The 22,851-nt window shown below is 42.7% G+C and overlaps 1 protein-coding gene across 1 annotated transcript in view; it reads right to left on the reverse strand.

The window, feature by feature from the left end:
- Positions 1-22,851, reverse strand: part of ankha (ANKH inorganic pyrophosphate transport regulator a) — a 55,462-nt gene that overhangs the window by 27,009 nt on the left and 5,602 nt on the right. Inside the window, exons 3-8 of the mRNA XM_084325726.1 lie at positions 22,560-22,678; positions 21,711-21,800; positions 19,500-19,670; positions 12,974-13,108; positions 7,582-7,674; positions 4,952-5,053 (exon numbers count right to left, since the gene is read on the reverse strand). Of these exons, the coding sequence (XP_084181852.1) occupies positions 4,952-5,053; positions 7,582-7,674; positions 12,974-13,108; positions 19,500-19,670; positions 21,711-21,800; positions 22,560-22,678 (710 nt within the window). The remainder of the gene's footprint in view (positions 1-4,951; positions 5,054-7,581; positions 7,675-12,973; positions 13,109-19,499; positions 19,671-21,710; positions 21,801-22,559; positions 22,679-22,851) is intronic.

The raw sequence follows: 22,851 nt of genomic DNA on the forward strand, positions 1-22,851 counted from the left end.
CTCACAGTGCAGCTAGTCTCATCTGCTTGAAGGTTTGTGAGTCAAGGTCTCATTGTCTCATTGTTACAGTAGCTTGGCTGGAGTGCAGAGCCTCTGCGACTGGTGTTATGACCGAGTTTTGCATCCCCCTGTTTTTTCAGCCAGGAAGGCGTATCATCATATGTATCACATTGTCGAGCTAAAATTGACCAAAATATGCGCACAGAGCTTTTAGAAAGGTGTAGAATAAAAGTATCACCTTTCCTCCCCCAAAAATTGTATGATTGTGAATTAATAATTTTCTAAATGTTGTCAGATCCAAAATGAACGTTGCATTTACCTGAATTTCTCAAACCAGAAGTCTGCATGTGATTTCTCAAAACGCCACTGAGTGACTGAAACACTAGCTGGCTATCACATACAATTAATGCTGATTTCAATACTCTATATATCAGTTGCTCAATTGCTGAGAAAATAGTGTAAATAGAGATAATTTCTCAAACCGGATGTCTTAAATAAAGCAAGATGCACGTCACGTTCACTTATCACAGAAGTGTTCAAAATGAATGCGCTTGTTTGGCTTCCTGGCAGAAACTTGAACTTGAAAGCCCTGAAGGTAAACTTCTCCTGTGTGCTTATTGACAATGTAAACTTTCTGTCAATAACTTTGCCTGTGGTTAAGTGGACAATATGTTTGACAAAAAGACCGGATTGCTAGCCAAACATCTCATTGTCCCCAAGTCAATAAGTGTTGTGCTACATTCACTCGGCATCATCTGAGACTTGGACTTGGAGGATCAGTTGCTTACATTGGATATCAATTCATCATCGATTTCATGACTTGGTTGCTTTTTTGCATTTTGTTTAATTAAAGTGCATTTGACACTATTTGCTCGCCCTTATTGAAGCAAAGATACGGCTTGGGGCTAACATTAGCTTTAGCTTTGACCTGTCCTGATGCCCTGGCTTCTAAGCCTTAGCCTAGCCTGGGATGTTTAACCCTGGCTTTTTGTTTCCGCTGCCCCTCACCTGGACTGTGTGCTCTGGGTTTTGTATTTTTGTTGTGGAACAGTTTTTTCTTTTTCTCTGCCCAGTGTGTTATTGAATGTACAACTATTGGGGTTTGTTCGGTTTATCTGCTTCCATGTCTGTGTTCTGCTCTTGGGTTTATCTGTAAGACGTGACACTTCCTGGTTAAATAAATAAATAAAACTTAGACAACTGTTATCTGGGGCAATGGCTTCTCTGTCTTTTCCTCCCCCTTAACAGACATTTAATATGTCCTAATGTATGCAGAGAGAGTAATTATCCTGCAAAATCAGTGATTGCACGGCAATGTTCCATGTTTTAACATTACGCAGTGCTTTCTTTCAACACAACAATAACATTCACCTAGCCTACATAGTGTTGTGTTGGATGACAATAACACTCACCTAGCCTACATAGTGTTGTGTTGGATGACAATAACACTCACCTAGCTATAGTGTGGTGTTGGATGACAATAACACTCACCTAGCTATAGTGTGGTGTTGGATAACAATAACACTCACCTAGCCTACATAGTGTTGTGTTGGAAGACAATAACACTCACCTAGCCTACATAGTGTGGTGTTGGATAACAATAACACTCACCTAGCTATAGTGTGGTGTTGGATGACAATAACACTCACCTAGCTATAGTGTGGTGTTGGATGACAATAACACTCACCTAGCTATAGTGTGGTGTTGGATGACAATAACACTCACCTAGCCTACATAGTGTGGTGTTGGATAACAATAACACTCACCTAGCCTACATAGTGTGGCGTTGGATGACAATAACATTCGCCTAGCCTACATAGTGTGGCGTTGGATAACAATAACACTCACCTAGCCTACATAGTGTGGCGTTGGATGACAATAACATTCGCCTAGCCTACATAGTGTGGCGTTGGATGACAATAACATTCACCTAGCTATAGTGTGGTCTTGGATTACAATAACTCTCACCTAGCCTACATAGTGTGGCGTTGGAGGGAAAGTCAGCAGTGCTTGTTACTTTAGCAGTGGGTTTCTTTTATTCAACCTGGAAGGGATTCAGTGTCAGATGTGTTTTATGTGAATACCTGTTTTATTAAGCGTTTAACGCTTAGGTAGAAGTGTTAGGCGGCAGGAACAAAAGCCCCGCCACACATCTCACAAATTCCACCCTAATATGTGCCCCCTCCCCCTCGCTCTCTCTCTGCAACCCGAAACCACGATGATGGGACCACTCAGAAAAAGTACACCCAGTGTGCCTGTAAATATGTCGCACCCACCCTCATTCTGAACATCTCTCTACTATCTAACTATAAAGGACGGAATCTTTGTCTGTATGCATGCGTGCGTGCGTGCGTGTCCATCTGTCTGTCCTTCACCTATCTCGAGAACCATCCATCCGATCGACTTCACTCTGTCAGCTATGTGAAGCATGTCACCACAGAACACCACAGAGAACGCCCCCCGCCCCCCCCCCCCCCCCCCCCCCCGTGTGCCCGCACTGCCCGGTCCTCCACACACAGTACAACCTGACCTTCAGGCTATTCTATATACAGTATCTACTCCTCTGTCCCACAGTAGCAACGTAAATATGGTGGTAAACACTGAACATAACTAACCCACTTAACTAAATCCCATCACTAGTGTCCTGCATACACTTTGTTTAGATTAGATTAGATTAAAATGTATTGTCATCGTACAGCACAAGACAAGTACAGTACAACAAAAATAAGTTGGCATTTAACCACAGTGCAAATGTAACAGTAAAGTGCATTCACAATATACAATGTACAAGTGATTAAATGTGATATATATAACAACCTGCTGCTGAGTAATATATGCTAAACCGATGTATGTACAGTATAATTATGTACAGTGATACAGGTATAAATATACTATGATAGTAAGCCATACTGGCCTGTGATATAACTAGTAAGAGTGGTATAGGATATATACAGGTGTGTATAGAGGTATGTGAACATGGATATATGCAGATATATCCAACAGTTGTAGATACATATGTATATATACAGTATAATAGTATTATTGTACATGGCTATCCTACAGGTATGTAAATAGTAATATATGGGTAGACTGTAGTAAGAGGTAGTTACTGTATGATTACAGTGCAAGACAGTTGTAAACAGTGAAGGCAGTAGAGTAGAGTATTGAGTATAGGCAACAGAGTTCAGAGTTTGTACAGTACAGTATGGGCAACAGAGCCTAGAGTATAGGCAGTGGGGTTCAGAGTGTATACGGTGTGGTGAGTATGAGAGAGAGATAGAGGGAGAGAGAGGGAGAGAGGGAGGGGGGTGGGCTGTCACTCTGGTACAGAGTTCAGAGAGATGACAGCTGAGGGGAAGAAGCTGTTCCCTGAGCCTGCTTGACTTGGGACAGAGATTCCTATAGCGCCTCCCAGAGGGAAGGAGGGCAAACAGTTTATCAGTTGAACCCTTGCACTGAAGAACCATAGAATAAGGGATAATACATGACAAGGTGTGCGGTTATCGAATATTTGGTTATTGACAAAAGGCTATTGACTTGGGGACCATAAAGTACATGTATTTTATTGACAATGACAAATAATAAACAAACTTGAACTTGACAATGAGATGTTTGTCTAGCAAGCCGCCGGTCTTTTTGTCAAACATACTGTCCACTTAACCACAGGCAAAGTTATTGACAGAAAGTTTAGCTTTCTGGGTCATTGTCAATAAGCACACAGGAGAAGTTTACCTGCATGGCTTTCTGCCAGGAAACCAAACAAGCGCATTCATTTTGAACAGCCAATCATAATCACCCAGGCCATGGTATAAGTCTGTTTTAAAAGGGAACATGTCATGTATATTTTCAACAAAGTTATACAACTTAATTGAATCATAAGGGCGGCTAGGTGGTGCAGTGGGCAAGGCGCTCACCACCAATGCAGGAGACGCTGGGTTCGAGCCCAGCTCTCCGCATTGCTATCAGCTTGGCTGGTCATTCATACTAATACATTTGTCAGTATTAGGGGGTGGGAAGCTGATGGGTGGGGATCGGACGTTGTGGACAGCGACTCCTACAGGTCGGTTGGTGCGCCTGCGCAGCAGAATCAGGAAGCGACGGGGGCGGCGTGTCCCTCCCACGCAGACCCCCGACGCTGAGAGATCGCGCTGTGCAGGTGAAAAGATGCGACGGCTGCCTCCTCGAGTACCGGAGGGGACACGTGATGTAAGGCTTCGTCCACATTGCAGCCGGCTTGTGGGAGGCATGGCCTAACAGCGTTCGAGACAGGGGAGGGTAGAATTGGACGATACGAAATTGGGATGGGAGAAAAATAGAAAATGGGAGAAAAAGTAGATAAAAAAAAAAATAAAAAAATAAAAAACGTAATTGAATCTGTGGAACGTGTTTGTTAATTTTTGCCTTTATTTAAAAAAAATTTGATCCACTTTTTTCTCCTCCTGTTTTTCTGTGTTTTTCTCCCATCCCAATTTAGTCGTTATGCCAATTCCCCCCCTCCCCTTCCTGGTCGTTGCTCGCATGTGCCCCCCACTGGTCGGTCTAGGGAGCCCTGAAGTCTATCAGATGCTTCCTCCGAGACACAAGAGACAGTCAGCAGCATCTTTTCACCTGCCAGCGCGGACTCTCATTGGTGAGGTGTAACGTGTGGGAGGTCACACTACCCTCACCATCTCCCTCCCTCGCTGTGCAGGCGCTCTGACCGACCTGTAGGAGTCGCTGTTTACAACGACCAGAATACCACCCCACCGGCTTCCCTCCCGCTGACTCTGCCAATTGAGCCAGTATGACGGCCGGCCAAGCCGGAGGCAACGCTGACAGCCGGATTCGATACCAGTGTTTCTCGCGTTAGTGACGAGCGCTTGGTCCGCTGCGCTTTTTTTGTTGTTGCAAAGATTTGATTCAAACTCAGCTAAATGTGTAATAACACCAATAGAAAATCTGTCCATCTTACCGTAAGTGACAGAGCCAAACAGATGAATGTAAACTTTTTGATATGTGTCTTGGTTACCGAGGTGCCACTGCCAGTATTCAGCTTGTTGTTGCTGGGATTGTTCTGTTTGTAAAAATGGAAAACAGCATTAGTGGTGCATTAAAGGACCAGATAGGTCTGTTTAACATGTGGGTTCCAAGTCATTCTTCCTAAAGGATCAGACCAGTCTTTTTAACATGTGGTTCCAAGTCATTCTTCCTAAAGGATCAGACCAGTCTTTTTAACATGTGGTTCCAAGTCATTCTTCCTAAAGGATCAGACCAGTCTTTTTAACATGTGGTTCCAAGTCGTTATTGCCTTGATACAAAAACCACCCGCTTCTTTTCATAATCTTTTGCGTTACTGAAGTTATTTTCTGCCGATTCACCACTGCCATACTATCTGAAAATGTGTATTAAATACTATATCAATTGAAGAAAGTCAGCACATATAACTAAAACACCATGCTAACATCTGACTAAAACACCATGCTAACATCTGACTAAAACACCATGCTAACATCTGACTAAAACACCAGGCTAACATCTGACTAAAACACCATGCTAACACCTGACTAAAACACCATGCTAACATCTGACTAAAACACCATGCTAACATCTGACTAAAACACCAGGCTAACATCTGACTAAAACACCATGCTAACACCTGACTAAAACACCATGCTAACACCTGACTAAAACACCATGCTAACATCTGACTAAAACACCATGCTAACATCTGACTAAAACACCATGCTAACATCTGACTAAAACACCATGCTAACATCTGACTAAAACACCATGCTAACATCTGACTAAAACACCAGGCTAACATCTGACTAAAACACCATGCTAACACCTGACTAAAACACCATGCTAACACCTGACTAAAACACCATGCTAACATCTGACTAAAACACCATGCTAACATCTGACTAAAACACCAGGCTAACATCTGACTAAAACACCATGCTAACACCTGACTAAAACACCATGCTAACATCTGAGGTGCATTTATTTTCCTGACAAGTTTAGTTTTCCCCCCTGAAAGGTTGCTCTATTGTGCATTAATATGGTGTCTAAAATAGCACACAAAAAAGGAGGAATTCTTCCTCAGATACTGTATTATATCACAATGGCAAAACATTTCAGAAAACAAGTGACGCATATAATGTTAGCATGACATTTTAGTCACATGTGGTGACTTTCTTCAGTCTAAGACACATTTTCAGATCTACACTGAAAGCCAATGGCAGTGGTGAATCCAGTGGCGTCCTTTCAGTAAAAGGCAAGGTATGGCGAGGTGAAGGTGGATTTTTTTGTCAAATCAGTTGTGCAATAGTCACTTTTGGTGAGTTGTTTCTATACAATTCAGTTATATGACATTTAGGTATGACACAGGACTACACAAGCATTTTTAGTATAGAAATGTGTCAACAGACTAAAGCAGGGAACCACAATATTTTGCATACGAATTATGCAGAATGTAATATCATAACTGTCTATTACTTTTCTTGGAATTGAGCCAATTTTCCTTAGGTACGGTTTTGAGGTGTGTGTTCAACAGAATGTACTGTAGTATCAAAAACATGGGTTATTGAATGCTGAACTGCACTATTATAATCACTAAGCCAGACCTTACCTGTGTCCCTGTATCACTTGTCTCTGCTGCCCTTTGATAAAAAAAACGTCCCTATGTCCATTTTTTTTTTTTTTTGGCATATTTCAGTTAGTCACAGTAAAAGTCACCTATAGTAAAAGTGAGATAATTGACTATATCAAAACATGCTAGGGCTGTACCGAATAGTTCGAAGCTTCGTTCATAATGTTGACATTCGAATTCTAAATCAACATAGAAAATTGTAAAAAAAAAAAAAAAAAAATTTTACATTTTTATTTGCCAAGGTATGGCGAGTGCCATACCTTGCCATACCAAATGGACGCCCCTGAGTGAATCTGCAGAAAATAACTACAGAATGGTTCAGCGACGGTAAAAGATTATGAATAAAAAGAAGGGCACCTTGATTTTTGTATCACGGCCAGAATGACTTGGAAGAGGTGGAGAACTAACGGCCAGAGAACTAGAGAACTGTTAGGACAGTTTGACTCTTAATACTAAACACTGAACGGACTCTGGCGCAGTGTACTACCACAATATATACCATGTATGGATACATATATGTATACTATTATTATTATTATTATGGGTCTCATGAAAGGCGCTATATAAATCTAAGAAATTATTATTATTATTACTATTATCATTGATTGGATTCTGCCATTCCACTATTATTATGTTCTACTCTATTATTATTATTTCTAATAGTCTTTTCTGCCTGTAACCCCCCCCCCCCCTTGCTGCTATGACACCTGCATTCCCTGCTATGACACCAGGATTAATAAAGGAACACCGGACTTGAACCCACACGTCAAAAGGACTGCTACTGTATGGTCCTTTAAGGATAAATATAAAAAATAGATAAAAAAGTAAAACCACTATGGTCCATCTCCGTGTAAAGTTTGGGTCACGAATCACGACTACAAATACTGTACGTCAATAACGTTGGGGGGGGGGGGGGGGGGGGGGGGGGGATGTGTCATGTTTTTTTTTACCTTGTCAAAAGCAGGATACACCGCTCTCAGCTCGGTCAGCCAGCCGTAGGGCATGTGACCCACGGGATACGTAGCTGTGAGCACAGCCACTGCCTGGAGAGACAAAGACCGTGTTTTACTGTTCAGAAATACCTTACTCAGCTGCTCGCCTGTGTGGCCAAATCAACCACAAGTGAATAACCAAAGGAAACATCCAAAAAAGGTGCGTGGGACACTGGGGTGATAATGAGAAACATCCCATCACGATATCTTTAAAAAGTCTTTATCTTGTAATACAATTGTCATGGTGCTATTTCATTCAAAACAGTCTCTTACTTTTTTTTTTTTTTTTAAATACTGCTGCAAGGAACACTTTTTTGATTGACTTAAAAAAAATATATACAATAATGTAGCCTATATACAGGAAAATGTAGCCTATATACAGGAAAAAGCATTTCATATAAAAGTATTCTGTATTTTAATATGACAACTAATAAAGAAACTTGAACTTGATATGTATTTTTCGACGGTATTGTGAAAATCTATACCTTTGCATTGGATCCATGACCGGTATATACCTTCATATTCGGTACACCTCCCAGCCTTACTTGTGTATGTACACACAAACACACACAATACCCCCCCACACACACACACACATGCACAGATGCACACATACCTAACCCCCCCCCCCCTGTGACTTTATGTGGTGGCATGTTTACAGAAGGGTGGGGGCGCCCGGAGCTTGTTGGTATTGTGTCGCCAAACACAACAACAACAGGGCCGTGTGGCCGGCAGGGCAGCTGTAGGAATGTGTTCACAGTGTGATCATCCTGAGGGTCCACATGAATATGGTTGAATCATCCTCACCACCGGCTGCCTGGGTTGTTGTCCATGATTTCCAGGTCATTCTGGTAAACGGGTTCATATTGTCTCTTGGCAGTTAGGGTCTCTCTCTCTCTCTCTGCCGGCCAGAAAGCTCCAGATATAGGGGACACTTTTGGGCATTTTCATGTAATAATAACTTGAGGGGAGGATGTGTCCACTGTAGGGCTGACCCCTATTAGTCGATTCGTCGACTAATCGGTCGAAAGGAGCCGTAGTCGACTGCCAACCTCTTAGTCGAATTAAAAACGAATTAAAAAGATATATATATAATTTTTTTTTATTTTTTTATCATTCTTTCCAAAAGAAAAGAGGCCTCTAACGCTAATGGCACGCATACCAGAGGCAAACTGCCTACGAAAAAAAGGCACAGAGGCACTGAAAGAGGATTTCACCCATCTAATGAACACACTAGACTAGACAAATATCAAGATGTATCCATCGGCGGACCAATTGCATGCTTTTGCAGAGGACAAGAAGCCTTCAGTCGACTCCTTCAGACATTAAGCACCCCCCACAGCCCAAATGGAATGATAAAAAAAAATTAAAAAAATATTATACTTTTTTTTGTTTTTTTGTCGACTAATAGTCGACTAACGGCAGATTTTGGCCAATCATTTTTTTTTTTTTATCCACTTTTTCTCCCATTTTCTATATTTTCTCCCATCCCAATTTCGTATCATCCAATTCAACCCTCCCCTGTCACGGACGCTGTTTCTTGCCTCCCACAAGCCGGCTGCAATGTGGACTAAGTCATACATAGCACAAGTCCCCTCCGGTACTTGAGGTAACAGCAGTCGCATCTTTTCACCTGCGCAGCTCGATCTCTCAGTGGCGAGGAGTAACGCGTGGGAGGCTCACGCTGCCCCCGACACTTCCTGATTCTACTGCGCAGGCGCACCAACCGACCTGTAGGAGTCGCTGTCCACAACGCCCGATCCCCACCCATCAGTTTCCCACCCCCTAATACGGCCAATGTGTATTAGTACGGACGACCAGCTAAACTGAAAGCAAATGTGGAGCGCTGGGCTCGAACCGACGAGCCCAGCGTCTCCAGCATTTCGTGGCGAGTGCCTTGCCCACTACGCCACGTAGCCGCCCAGATTTTGGCCAATCATATTCGACTATCCAAATCCTTAGTCGGGGACAGCCCTAGTTAGGCCTGTTGCAATAAGCAATAAATCAATTTATCGCGCAATAATGAAAATGAATGCAATGATTTTGATGGGCGCAATTAATTGCTATTTGCGTGTTTGTTTTAATGAGGCGGGAACCAGTACCTCTCTGTGTGGGGAGGCGGGCCGCTGGCGTTACTACAGAGTACAGCACGGGAGCTCCTGTGAGCACCATGCGTATGTTGGGCAGTAGCAACGCTACATAGCTTAACTACATTTCTCAGTAGCGTGATGGTAGCGTCACTCCTTTTGAACCAAGTAGCGTTCTTTGTAGTGTAGCTATTTTTAGACCCAAGTAGTGATGTAGCGTGAACAAACGCTATACGCTACTGCCCGGAGAAACTGGACTGCTAAATAAAGATTAAAGATCTAGTGTTGATGCTATGACGCTTCCTCCTCATCGTTGATTGCCTGTAGTAGCTGCATCTAACGTTAGTAGCTAACGTTAAAACTAACCTAAAGTTAGTTGTTCACCAACAATCTCAACATTTGTTTCATCATTAGCTCTAAAACACAGAACCGGACGACACAAGTTGTCCGCTCATAGGTTCTGCTAGGATAATAACAACAATACTTCCGGTCGGTGGGTTTCAAAATAAAAGAGCAAAGTCTAAAACACCGGAAAAGACGTTTATTTTGTACAGCGTTTTCCTCCACGAGTACTCAAGTACATCATGTGATCAATCGATCTGTTTTTTTTTTGCCCATCCCTAGTTTATCCTGTGCTGAAAAGTCTCCATTCCAATAGAGATAGTATATATTTGTGTTTATTTGATTATTGTTGAGCTATATTTTAATCGAGAGTAACTGGTAGTGTAGCTTACTACATTTTCCAAGTAGCTTGCCCATCACATAATCCGCGAGCCACAGTAAACAAACACAGTAAACGTAGCAACCCGCCTCTTGTCCACACACATTTACATTTACATTTACATTTAGTCATTTAGCTGACGCTTTTATCCAAAGCGACTTACAAGTTCTGTACGACAAGCCATCAGGAAGGGCACAACTCTATCAGCTGAGTAACAATGTTCATCAAAGTGTTGAGTGCTACAGTGTAGGTTAGTTTATTAGGACAAGTGCATGACAGTATGGTTAGTTAGGGTTAGATAATTATTTTTTTCTTCTTTTTTTAATTCAGATAATGGTTGCTCTGCTCGTTTTATCATTGCTCTCACAGAGATAAAACTGGGAACGAGGTTACTCTGCTTCTGACGCTACCTCATATCTGATTGGTTAGGTAGTAATTTAGGATATTTAAAATGTCTTCCAATGTTAAATAAAGGTTTATTGCACTTTGAAACGGTTTCCTTGCATTATTATGCTATTATCATTATATTAGTAAAAAATAAAAGTTGATTGAAAACTTTTGGGAAATACATTTCTCAAAAAAATTATTTCTCTCAAAACCGCAATAATATCACTTATCGCAATAATTTCTGGGACAATTAATCGCCCAGCAAAATGTGTTATCGTGACAGGCCTAGCCCTAGTCCACTGTTACATACATTATACAATAGTTACTGAAGCCTGTCTTAATTACACTCTGGACACGTCAAGCCCATCAAACTGAACTGTTACACGTACAGTAGGCACTAAAGCCTGTTTAAATTCGACAGACAAGTGAACTCAGTGGTGAAGGCATGTTTTTTCCAATTACGCACCATTGCTAAACTCAAAGCCCTTCTCTCCCCTGCAGACCTTCAGAGAGTTATCCACGCCTTCATTTCATCTAGATTAGACTACTACAGACTGTTGACCGGAACCCGTAAGAGAGACCACATCACCCCTGTCCTTGCCTCCCTTCATTGGCTCCCAGTACGCTACAGGATAGATTTGAAGGTTCTCCTATTCGTTTAAGCCCTTAATAGCCCCCCTCCTACATCTCAGACCTCCTATCCCCCTATTCCAACACCAGGTCCCTCAGGTCAGCCGATCAGAGGCTCCTGACAGTCCGGAGGTCTAACCTCAAGCTCAGGGGGGGCCGTGCCTTTGCTGTCGCAGCCCCTGAACTGTGGAACAGCATCCCCACCTCCATTAGGCTTGCCCCCTCGATAGATGCCTTCAAAACTAGGCTCAAAACCCACTTCTACCTATTAGCTTTTCCCATTCACTGACTCATGCCCTGTTTTCCTGTGTGCCCTCCCGTAAACGGAGTTGTGATTGTTGTCTATATGTATCTATGTATCTACCCTCTGTACAGCACTTTGGTTGACATGTGTCATGTTAAATGTGCTATATAAATAAATCTGATTGATTGATTGATTGATTGAAACTGAACTGTTACACATACAATAGGTACTAATGTCTGTCATAATTACACTTTAGACACATCAAGCCTGTCCTACTGAACTGTTACACGTAAAGTAGGTACTAAAGCATGTCTTAATTCCACTCTGGACACGTCAAGCGCATCAAAGATAACTGTTACACATACAGTAGGTACTAAAGCCTGTCTTAATTACACTCAATTACACTGTATGATGGCTGGAAGGTAGACCGAATATGAAGGTCTAACGTCATGGATCCATGCAAAGGTATGAATTTTACTATGCCGTTGTCAACAATATAAACATATTGTAAATACAATTTAAATAAAATTTAAACATTTTTAGTTAATAAAATAGTTTGTTGCAGTATATAAAAGAAAACAGACCATTTATAATGAAATAGCACCATGACAAGATAATGACGTTAAAATAAAAAGTCGTCAAATAAAGTCAGAACTAAGGAAAATAATGTGATGTGATAATGATATGATAATAATAATAATAATAATAATAATAATAATAATAATAATAATAATAATAATAATAATAATAATAATAATAATAATAATAATAATAATAATAATAATAATAATAATAATAATAATAATAATAATAATAATAATAATGAATAATGAATAATGTTCATGCTACTTACATAGCAAGTATGAATACCCTGGCTGTCATATCAATAATCAATAACCCGGCTGTCATATCAATAATCAATAACCCAGCTGTCATATCAATAATCAATAACCCTGCTGTCATATCAATAATCAATACCCTGGTTGTCATATCAATAATCAATACCCTGACTGTCAATAATCACTCGTCGGCTGTCATATATCAATAATCAATACCCTAGCTGTCATATCAATAACCAATACCCTGGCTGTCAATAATCAACACCCTGGCTGTCATATCAATAACCTGATTTCTCACACCTATGAGGGAGGCGAGTCACAAAAGGGCAATTTCTCAAATATCCTGGAAAATCCAGGGGGTATTGTCTGGCAGTAGAATGGGCCACCGGTGTGTGTGTGTGTGGGGGCTGTGGCCAGGCTGTGGCCTGCGTGCTACACTCACTTCTGTGGCAGCGGTGCTTCCCTTGAGGTCCCGCGACACAAAGAGGTTGACAATGGGTCTGCTGATCCTCTGCGTGGCCAGGATGAGAGCCAGAGGCCACCAGAAACTCAGCATCTTTTTGATGGTGGCGTCGCCCTGCGGGAAGAAGAGCGGTGGAAGTCAGCAAGGCGTCGCACCGCGGGGCTGTGCAATATGACCGTATATATATTATGGGACGGCAGGAACATTTCTCCGTCTCTATCGTTTCTATCGCCGTTGATGTAAAAAAAAAGCCACCGAACTGCTTTACAGCAGTATTTTAAGAGAGAGAGACAAAACACAACAAACCTCTTCTACCACCTCACGTTACAGAAGAACCATGAGGGGCATAACGGGGAGAGACAAAACACAGCAAACCTCCTCTACCACCTCACGTTACAGAACAACCATGAGGGGCAAAACAGGGAGAGACAAAACAAAACAAACCTCTTCTACCACCTAACGTTACAGAACAACCATGAGAAACAGAACAGACTGGTTACCAAAGTGCCTTTAATTTGTATTAGTTCACAGGATTATCAAAAAGGAGCCATGAGGCATATGATTATTTTCTTAAGACACACGTTTTTCATCAAATGTACAGAAAACACACTATATTGTGATATATATGGTTATTGAGATATGAAATCACCCATATTGTGATAGAAGATTGTGTCCATCACTATGAATGCATTTGTGGTATTCGATCACAGGCATCTTGGGTCAGCAAACGACCGACGATCGTGATCAAATAATGGATCGTTGTCATTAAACTGCGGGCAATGAGCTAGCATTCCGTCATATTGGTTGAGGGGAAACATCATGACAATACTAGGTCTGTATACAACTACTATATAGGCCGTTTGTTTGAAATGGTCAGAATCAGAAGCTTTCGACACTATAGACCATGCTATTCTCATTGACCGTCTCCACCAGGCAGTTGGTGTCAGTGGCACAGCCCTATCATGGTTCACCTCCTACCTCAGTGATAGAAGCTTCTCTGTTAATATCGGAAACTGCTCCTCCCCCTCCGCCTCTCTCTCTTGCGGGGTTCCACAAGGCTCCATCCTTGGCCCTATCCTATTCTCCCTATACATGCTGCCCCTTGGTCTGATCATTAAAAAACACAACATCTCTTTCCATTTTTATGCCGATGACACTCAGGTCTATCTCCCCATGAAACCCAACAATATAAACAATCTCGACAGTCTTCGTTCCTGCCTAGACGACATCAAATGCTGGCACACAATTTCATACAGCTCAATTAATCAAAGTGTGAAATCCTCCTTTTCGGCCCTCCAAACCAAGCAAGTGTCATTGCCAGCAGCCTGGGTAACCTGTCTCCCCTAGTCAAGCCCTTCGTTAAAAACCTGGGCGTGCTCTTTGACCTCGAGTTTTCCTTCAATAGGCAGGTAAACTCGGTGGTGAAGGTTTCTTTTTTCCCAGCTCCGGTCCATAGCCAGGATCAAGGCCATGCTCTCCCCCTCAGACCTGGAAAGAGTAATTCACGCCTTCATATCTTCACCTGGGGCTTAATAAATCCACCATAGCCTGTCTACAACTCCCCCAAAACGCTGCCGCTAGACTGCTCACAGGTACCCGGAAGAGATCACCCCTGTACTTGCCTCCCTCCACTGGCTCCCGGTGCGCTATAGAATAGACTTCAAGGTCCTCCTATTGTTACTTTTGTTGCAGTTTTGATCGGTTCGGTTATGTTCCACGTTGCCAATTGACAAACAACCCAAACTTTCTGAACAAAGCCATGTGGCCATGTCTTATTGGAGCAAATTTTTTATCCAAAAAAGGATCTTGTCTTCCCCACTTTGGCTTGCACAAATGTTAAATGTTGGGTTGTCCAATACACAGAATCACAGATAGTGATTTATTACTGTCACCATAATTATGCATGCAAGGTTTTTGTTTAGGATGTTATCTGAGGTCCTTACCATCAGCTGCTCATGTAGTAATGAGTAAGGTGCTCCCATGGTCGAGCGGACTGTACGCGGACTGGACTCTGCGGAGGTCCGCTGGACTCTTTGAGCTTTCATAGTCGAGCGTACCTCAGCGGACCTCCGCGGACCAATTTCTCGCGCCAGTTTACACAATTTTCCCCACGCTGTTCAACTTCTGTCATGCCGTCGTCATCCGATGTCAATAAAGAGTATCTCATCGGGCGGTCAGGTGGCATAGCGGAGATTTCGTTCGTCACCAACGCTGGAGAAGCTGGGTTCGCGTGTTCGAATCCAGCTCCCGGCGTTGTCACCAGCTTGGCTGGCCGTTCACACTAATACAATTGGCAGTATTAGGGGGTGGGGAAAGCTGGCGGGTGGGTCCTGGGCGTTGTGGACAGCGACCCCTACAGTTCGGTCGGGGCGCCTGCTCAGCGAGGGTAGGATCTGGAGAGAGGTAGTGCGGCCTCCCACACGTTACACTCTCCCAGTGAGAATCTGCGCGGCCAGGCTGGCTGCCGGCTGGCTGCACATGCGTCGGAGGAAAGCATGTGACAGTCTCCGGCCTCTCGGACCAACAGTAGGGGAAAAGTGCGCAACAACCAGGAAGGGGGTTGGGAATTGGCATAACGACTAACAGTGGGATGGGAAAAAAAATCGGAAAAAGGAGGGGGAAAAAGATTTAAAAAAAAATATATATAGTATCTTATCTCCATTTCCAATATTTCGATAATAAAACGGGCAGTTTTACACACTTGAATAACAGGTATATAGGCAGCGAGGTGCAATGTACCGTATAGGCTTGCTCAATGAGGTGGACAGCGTGTGGTGCTGAAATGGAAAACACGCATTGCATGAAATAAAAACACCAGTTTTATTTCGAAATATTGGAAACGGAGATAACATAGACTCTATCTCTGTTTCCAATATTTCGATAATAAAACTGCCAGTTTTACACACTTCATTTAGAAAAGCCATTCTCTTTTGCGAGTGAAAAGGCGAGTGGTCAGAGTAAAATGCAGATCGGCGTCACATTAAATGCAGGTCGATGTCACCGCCGATCAGCGTTTTGTGTGACACCAGCGGCACGGACGTCCGCGCATTAGAAAATTGGACCTTCGCACTTGGAGTCCGCTTTGGGTCCGCGCGAGTGCGCTCCGTGTATGGTCCGCTTGACTATGGGAGCACCTTAACACTTTCAGAGCCGGCCGTGTTTTCCTTTTTACCCCCTTGAATGCCCAGCACCACTTCAATGTTAACGTTAATATCGCCTAATCTATGTTTTAAATTATGGCTATGTGTCTAATCTGCCCGTCGCATTATCAATGACCCATTTCCAGTCAACATTGTCGAAGCGGATTGTTTTTTTATCGGTTCATTTCCGTTTTATATCATTTTGAAAGGCCCTAGTTTTCACAGAAAAAAGAAGAGATTCCATGATAATCGCCCTGTACTGGAATATTCTAGAACGTTGTAATTTTTCGGCCTATTTATGAATCGTTTTCAAATAAACGCTAGATTATCGATAGTATATGTGTACGTGTGCACGCTGGTGCCGCGCGCTGAAAATCGATTCTCTCAGTTCCTGATCGCTTTTACAGTCAAACAGCCATATCACATTATAGGGGGAAAGCTTATATCTCCGTGAAAACAGGTCTGATTATCCTAATACTGGTAAAATAGATTCCTTACCTGAGATCAGATGGTATCCAAATGGATTATTCCAATTCCTGATCGCCATTCTGAAAATCGATCCTTTTATTGATCCACCGCGTATACTGTAAAAACACATAATCCCTGCTGCTCTGAGGGTCCAGAATGAAGCTGATCGACTCCGGTCACATGCGTGAGAAGTAAAATGTGGAGTCAGAATTTTTTTTCTCATGCCTTTTCATTGAGTCCAATCCAAAAGGGTGAATTACCATCTGGGAGACGATAGGGGGCGCTTTTTTCACATCTGAGCGCCTGGAGTGGCTGATTTACCAACGGTAGACTCGGTTGATGAAATATGAATTCAGATCGAGAAACGAGAAAAAACGAATATTCTCGTGATGGGCATTCAACCCGCGGGGGGTAAACCCGAGAAAACTCGGGTTGGGCAATCAAAGTGTTAACGTACCTTGGTTTGTTATTGTTCCAAATGTGCACAATGTAGTGATTGTGTGTTGTTCTCTGTGTTTTATGTTTTTGTTGTGTTTACCATTGTGTAAACATTGCTGCTTTCTTGGCCAGGTCAGCATTGTAAATGAGATTTTGTCTCAATGCTTTTTTATCCGGTTAAATAAAGGTTAAATAAATATAAAAAAAAATTTTTTTTGACTATTTTGAATAAAATAAAAGTTAATAAAAAGCTCAAATAAGCCAGGGTGAGACCACCTCAAACAGGAAAAAAATCTAATCTACCAATTCCAATCTGGCTTCAGAACATCCCACTCCACTGACACATGCCTTCTCTATTTAAACGACCACATCAAACAAGAGGTGGACGCGGGCAAATACTGCGGCATGGTCATGCTGGACCTACAAAAGGCCTTCGACACTGTCAATCACACCATTCTGATTGACAAGCTAAAAGCAATTGGTTTTGATAGTCTATCAGTGAGCTGGATGCAATCCTACCTGGAGGCGAGAGAGCAGATGGTGGAGGTAAACGGTACCCTATCCCCCCCCCTCACAGTAAGCTGTGGTGTTCCACAAGGAAGCATACTAGGTAGTAGGTCCGCTACTGTTCCTAATTTATGCAAATGACTGCAACTTGTTCCTGTTTGCGGACGACTCAGCCCTGCTGGTCTCTGACAAGAACAAGTTACAGGTTGAAAAAACCCTCAGCTCAGAACTAGGCAAAATCTGCATATGGCTCGCTGATAACAAACTATCATTACACATGGGCAAAACAGAGTCCATTCTCTTCGGTTCAAATAACAAACTCAGCAAGACCGACGGCTTCTCAGTTACAGTGGGTGACAATATTGTCACAAGGAAAGAAGATATTACCTACCTGGGTTCCATCCTAGAGGCAAATCTTTCCTGTGACAAAATGGCATCCAATGTAATAAAAAAAGTCAACCAACGAACTCGATTCTTGTACCGGATCTCCTCACTGGTAAACAAGAATACCCTGAAGACTCTAGCAGGAGCACTCATTCAAGGGTACTACGACTATGCTTGCACCTCATGGTACCAAAGCACCTCAAAGGCGCTAAAAACAAAATTACAAACATCTCAAAACAAACTGGTCAGACTACTGCTTGACCTTACTCCTAGAACCCACCTCACCCCTGCCCACTTTGACAACCTAGGATGGCTTAGAGTAGACGACAGAGTACAGCAACTTGCAATGGGCCTGGTCTACAAGATACACTACACGACCAAGGTACCCATGTACATGACAAAATACTTCCCAAAGGTCAGTGAATACCACGATCACAACACCAGAGGGAGCTCCACAAATCATGTTAAACCCAGATTCGGCTCAAACAAGGGACTAAACACGTTTCGCAATTATGCCACATCAATGTGGAACGCCCTACCCAAAGCTGTAAAGGAATGTGAATCACTACCCACTTTCAAAAACACTCTCAAAAAACACCTAAGGGAGACTGCAACTCGAAACTGGCCCCTGTAAATGTCCGAACACAACCCCCTCCAATGTACAGTAAATTACCAAGTATGGTCTTGTCAATAATCCAATGTACAGTGTTTGTTTGTACAGGTGTACAGTGTCCCCCACCCACCCCTCCTACCCACCCCCCCCCCCCCACAACAGAGTTCCATTGTTCAGTGTTCACACCAACCCAAACAAACTAGACCAAGAGGGTAAACAGCTCCAGGGTTTGATTCAACTGGACTTAAACAAAGTGTGGAAGCGCACCATTAGTTGCCAAAAAGGCACACTTTTGAGATCAATCACGTTCATTACTGGATCCAAAGGGAGCATTCACCTCCAGGCCCCTTTGAGCTTGGTGACTCATGTATATTATGACAGCATGGGTTCAAATCCCAGCTGATGCTATGATGTCACAGCATCACCATCGCTGGATAGACCTTTCCAGTGGAACAGCTTGGAAGCTCATTTCCTGTCAGCTGATGGAAATAAACTTTGATGCCCATTTAGAATGTTAGCACCAACCATTCGCCCTTTCACTACCACACTACAGACGGTTAACCCTTCACTACCACACTACAGAAGATTAACCTTTCACTACCACACTATAGAAGGTTAACCTTTCACTACCACACTACAGAAGGTTAACCTTTCACTACCACACTACAGAAGATTAACCTTTCACTACCACACTACAGAAGGTTAACCTTTCACTACCACACTAAAGAAGATTAACCTTTCACTACCACACTACAGACGGTTAACCTTTCACTACCACACTACAGAAGATTAACCTTTCACTACCACACTACAGACGGTTAACCTTTCACTACCACACTGTAGTGTGGTAGTGAAAGAGTTAACCTTCTGGGTTAACCCTTTGGTCGTGTGGTAGTGAGGGGGTTAGAACATCCATATCCATATGTACATAAAAGGTAAGTAACACAGAGCCTACCCCCACATCCAGTCCGCTGGAGTCTGGGATGTTGTCGTGGATGTTGCAGTAGTAGCCCAGGCCTACTATGGAGAAGCGGACCAAGGCGCCCATGTAGAGAGACAGGATGGGGATGAGCAGAGGCTCCACACACTCCAGGTTACTGTGGAGGAGGATGGCCACGAACACAATCTAGCAGAGAGAGAGAGAGAGAGAGAGAGAGAGAGAGAGAGAGAGAGAGAGAGAGAGAGAGAGAGAGAGAGAGAGAGAGAGAGAGAGAGAGAGAGAGAGAGACAGAGAGAGAGACAGCTGTCACCAGCAGCACCACACGACACTGACTGGTAAGACTATTATAGGACACAATTATATTTTCCTATTTCCTGTCGTCTGGCACTGTGCTTGATTCTTTCCAACCAAAACCTTGTTATAAAGGGGAACTATGCCCCAATTTAAGAATGCACACATGTTAGAATAGAATAGAATAGAATAGAATATAAATACTTTATTCATCCCGAGGGAAATTTGGCACTACAGATCGCTCACAGTAAAAACAGTAAACATTTATGTATAGGCAAAGCAAAAGTCACGAATAAGAATAAAAATAAGACTAAGAATAAAATTAAATACGGCCCGGGATATACATTTCCTATGTTATGTATATACATTCTAATATAAAATATACAGTAAAGATATACAGAAATATACAGTAGTGTACACAGTAGTGGTGTAAAATTGTACAATGTCGGTTTTAAAAGTAAAGGTAAAAGTCCAGGAAGATGGTAGGCCTACTGTCACCCTGTGCTCAGTGATGCAGTGAGGCACAGTGGCGTTATTTTTTTCCGTAGCCGCATTTTGCGGAGACGCTCTCTGATTGGCCACTGACTGACGCTCTCTGATTGGCCACTGACATGTGCGCCCAATCGCGTGACGAGCTGTGTCTTTGCCTATTTCCGGGTCTAACAGCAGCAAACGACCTAACGCCTAGTTTATCACTGGTTAAGCTTAGGCGACTCTTTTGAAGTTGGTTAAGGTTAGAGTTTGGAATCAGGGCTGGTGTTCTATCGCCATGCTCTAAGACAAACTCTAACCTTAACCAACTTCGAAAGAGCGCCTAAGCTTAACCAGTGTAGAAACAGGCGTCACACGATTGGGCGCACATGTCACATGAAGTGGCCAATCAGAGAGCGTCTCCGCAAAATGCGGCTACGGAAACAAATTACGCGGCACAGTGATGCATTATAAAGTCTGATGGCTGCCGGAATGAAGGACTTCCTGTGCCGTTCAGTGCTACATCTCGGGATGTAGTAAGTGAAATATAAGTGAACACAAATAACACAAACAACTCAAGCCCAAAAACGTATAGAGTGCTAAAACTCAAATGTGTGACGTCATCGGGTATAACGTCGGAAGCTGCTCCATAGTAGGGGTGTAAAGGTACACGTATCCGTACCGAACCATTTCAGTTAGGGATGTCCGATATTATCGGCCGATATTGGCATTAAAATGTGATATCGGAAAATATCTGTATCGGTTAAAAAAAAATATATCTTTTTTTACATTTCTATAACATTTATTTACCCAGGCAAGCAAGTAAGAACAAATTCTGATTTTATTTATTGTCAAAAGTATGCATAATGTTATGTTAATTCCACAACAAGACGTAATGTTAATTACCTGAAATTATTCCGTTTTTTGGGGGGGGGGGGGGGGGGGCCTGCATATATCGGTATCGGTTGATATCGGTATCGGAAATTAAGAGTTGGATAATATCGGTATATCGGTATCGGTAAAAAAGCCAATATCGAGCATCCCTAGTTTCAGTGTGTACCGTACCGTACCGAACGGCTGTGTAGTGTACCGAATGAATACAACGGGCTGTTTTTTTCACAATCTAATATAATTATTATAATTTTTTTTGTAATCTTTTTACAAGTCGATTATTAATTTCAATATAGAATATTCGTTGACAGCCCTACAACTACAATTAGTTACTGCACATTCCATCACCCCTGAGTGGAACATGGAAAGCCAAACTTTCCCCCAGAACCTTGACTTCAATACCGAGGTACGTACCGTACCGTGGTTTTTTTGTGTACCATTACACCCCTACTCCATACATAGACAATGAACTGGGAAAACAGGGTAATGGTGACGCTGAGAGCACCCAGGGGGATGTTCCGAGTATACGGGTACGTTTTCTGTTTTTTCCACAACACTCTTAAATGTCATTACCTGAGCCACAACCACAACATCGGAGATGGAGGCAGAGCCAACTATGACGCTGTATTTGTGCTTGAGAAGAATTCCTGCGTGAATCCACGCCTGCGAAACAAAACAAGACAACAGATGTGTTTGCGTGGCACACCACATTCCTTAAAAACAAAAGGCTGAATTTAGCCCTTCCTTCGGCCACAAACAGATGATAGGCTGCTCCAGAGAGGTGATCTAGAGATGATATATACAAAAGGGGACTATCTGGTCTCTTAAAACCATTCTAGGTCAGCAAGTTCAACGCTCGTTACAGAGCCACCATGAGGTTTGTTCGGTCCACGTTTTTGTGTGTCATCACGTAACCTTTGCTAGTCTATTAGCGTGCCGAATTGCATAAAAAGCGGCACGTGTGTTAAGGGAACACACCAACATTAGGGCAAATGCACTTACAGTCTTCTCCAGAGTCAGACAAGAAGATAGATACCAATGTCCTCTCTGTGTGTTCAGTAGAAAGCTATCAGGCTGCCAGCTAGCCTAGCTTAGCACAAATTAATGGAAGTGGATACCGAGGCGATCAGCTAGCCTAGTGGATGGCCACAAACACCTTTCCTTGATCCATATCCATTAATTTGTGCTAAGCTAGGCTAGCTTGCAGCTGGAGAGCTTCATACTGAACGCACAGAGAGGAAGCTGGTATCTATCTTCTTGTCTGACTCTGGAGAAGTTGGCGTGCTCCTTTAAGGTACATGCTGTGGAATAATAGTAATAATAAAACCGCCAATTACAATAGGGTTTATCCCCTTTAGCGCTTGCACCCTAATAATTACACATAGTGAAACTACTCATATCCCTCCCATACAGTACACTCACCATTGCATCCAACAATGGGAACGCAGCCAGGTATAGGAAAGCTTTCCTGGTCTTGGTGCCCACAGAGTCGTCCACATGATGTAGTTTGTTGATGATATAGTACCCTAGATCTGTGTGAGCTGTCGGGAGGTGAGAGAAGAGGCAGATGACTTGAGAGGAAGAAGACAAAATGTATATTCAAATCAACTATTTTACATGACCTAATCTAGATCGGTGGTTTTCAAAAAAATATATATTTTGGTCCCTAACCCCTAGAAATAGAGGGATATCCTGTTTGCGACCCCCTCTACAT

Source organism: Notolepis coatsorum (genome assembly GCF_963971535.1).
Source record: "Notolepis coatsorum genome assembly, chromosome: 12".
Taxonomy (NCBI): Eukaryota; Metazoa; Chordata; class Actinopteri; order Aulopiformes; family Paralepididae; genus Notolepis; species Notolepis coatsorum.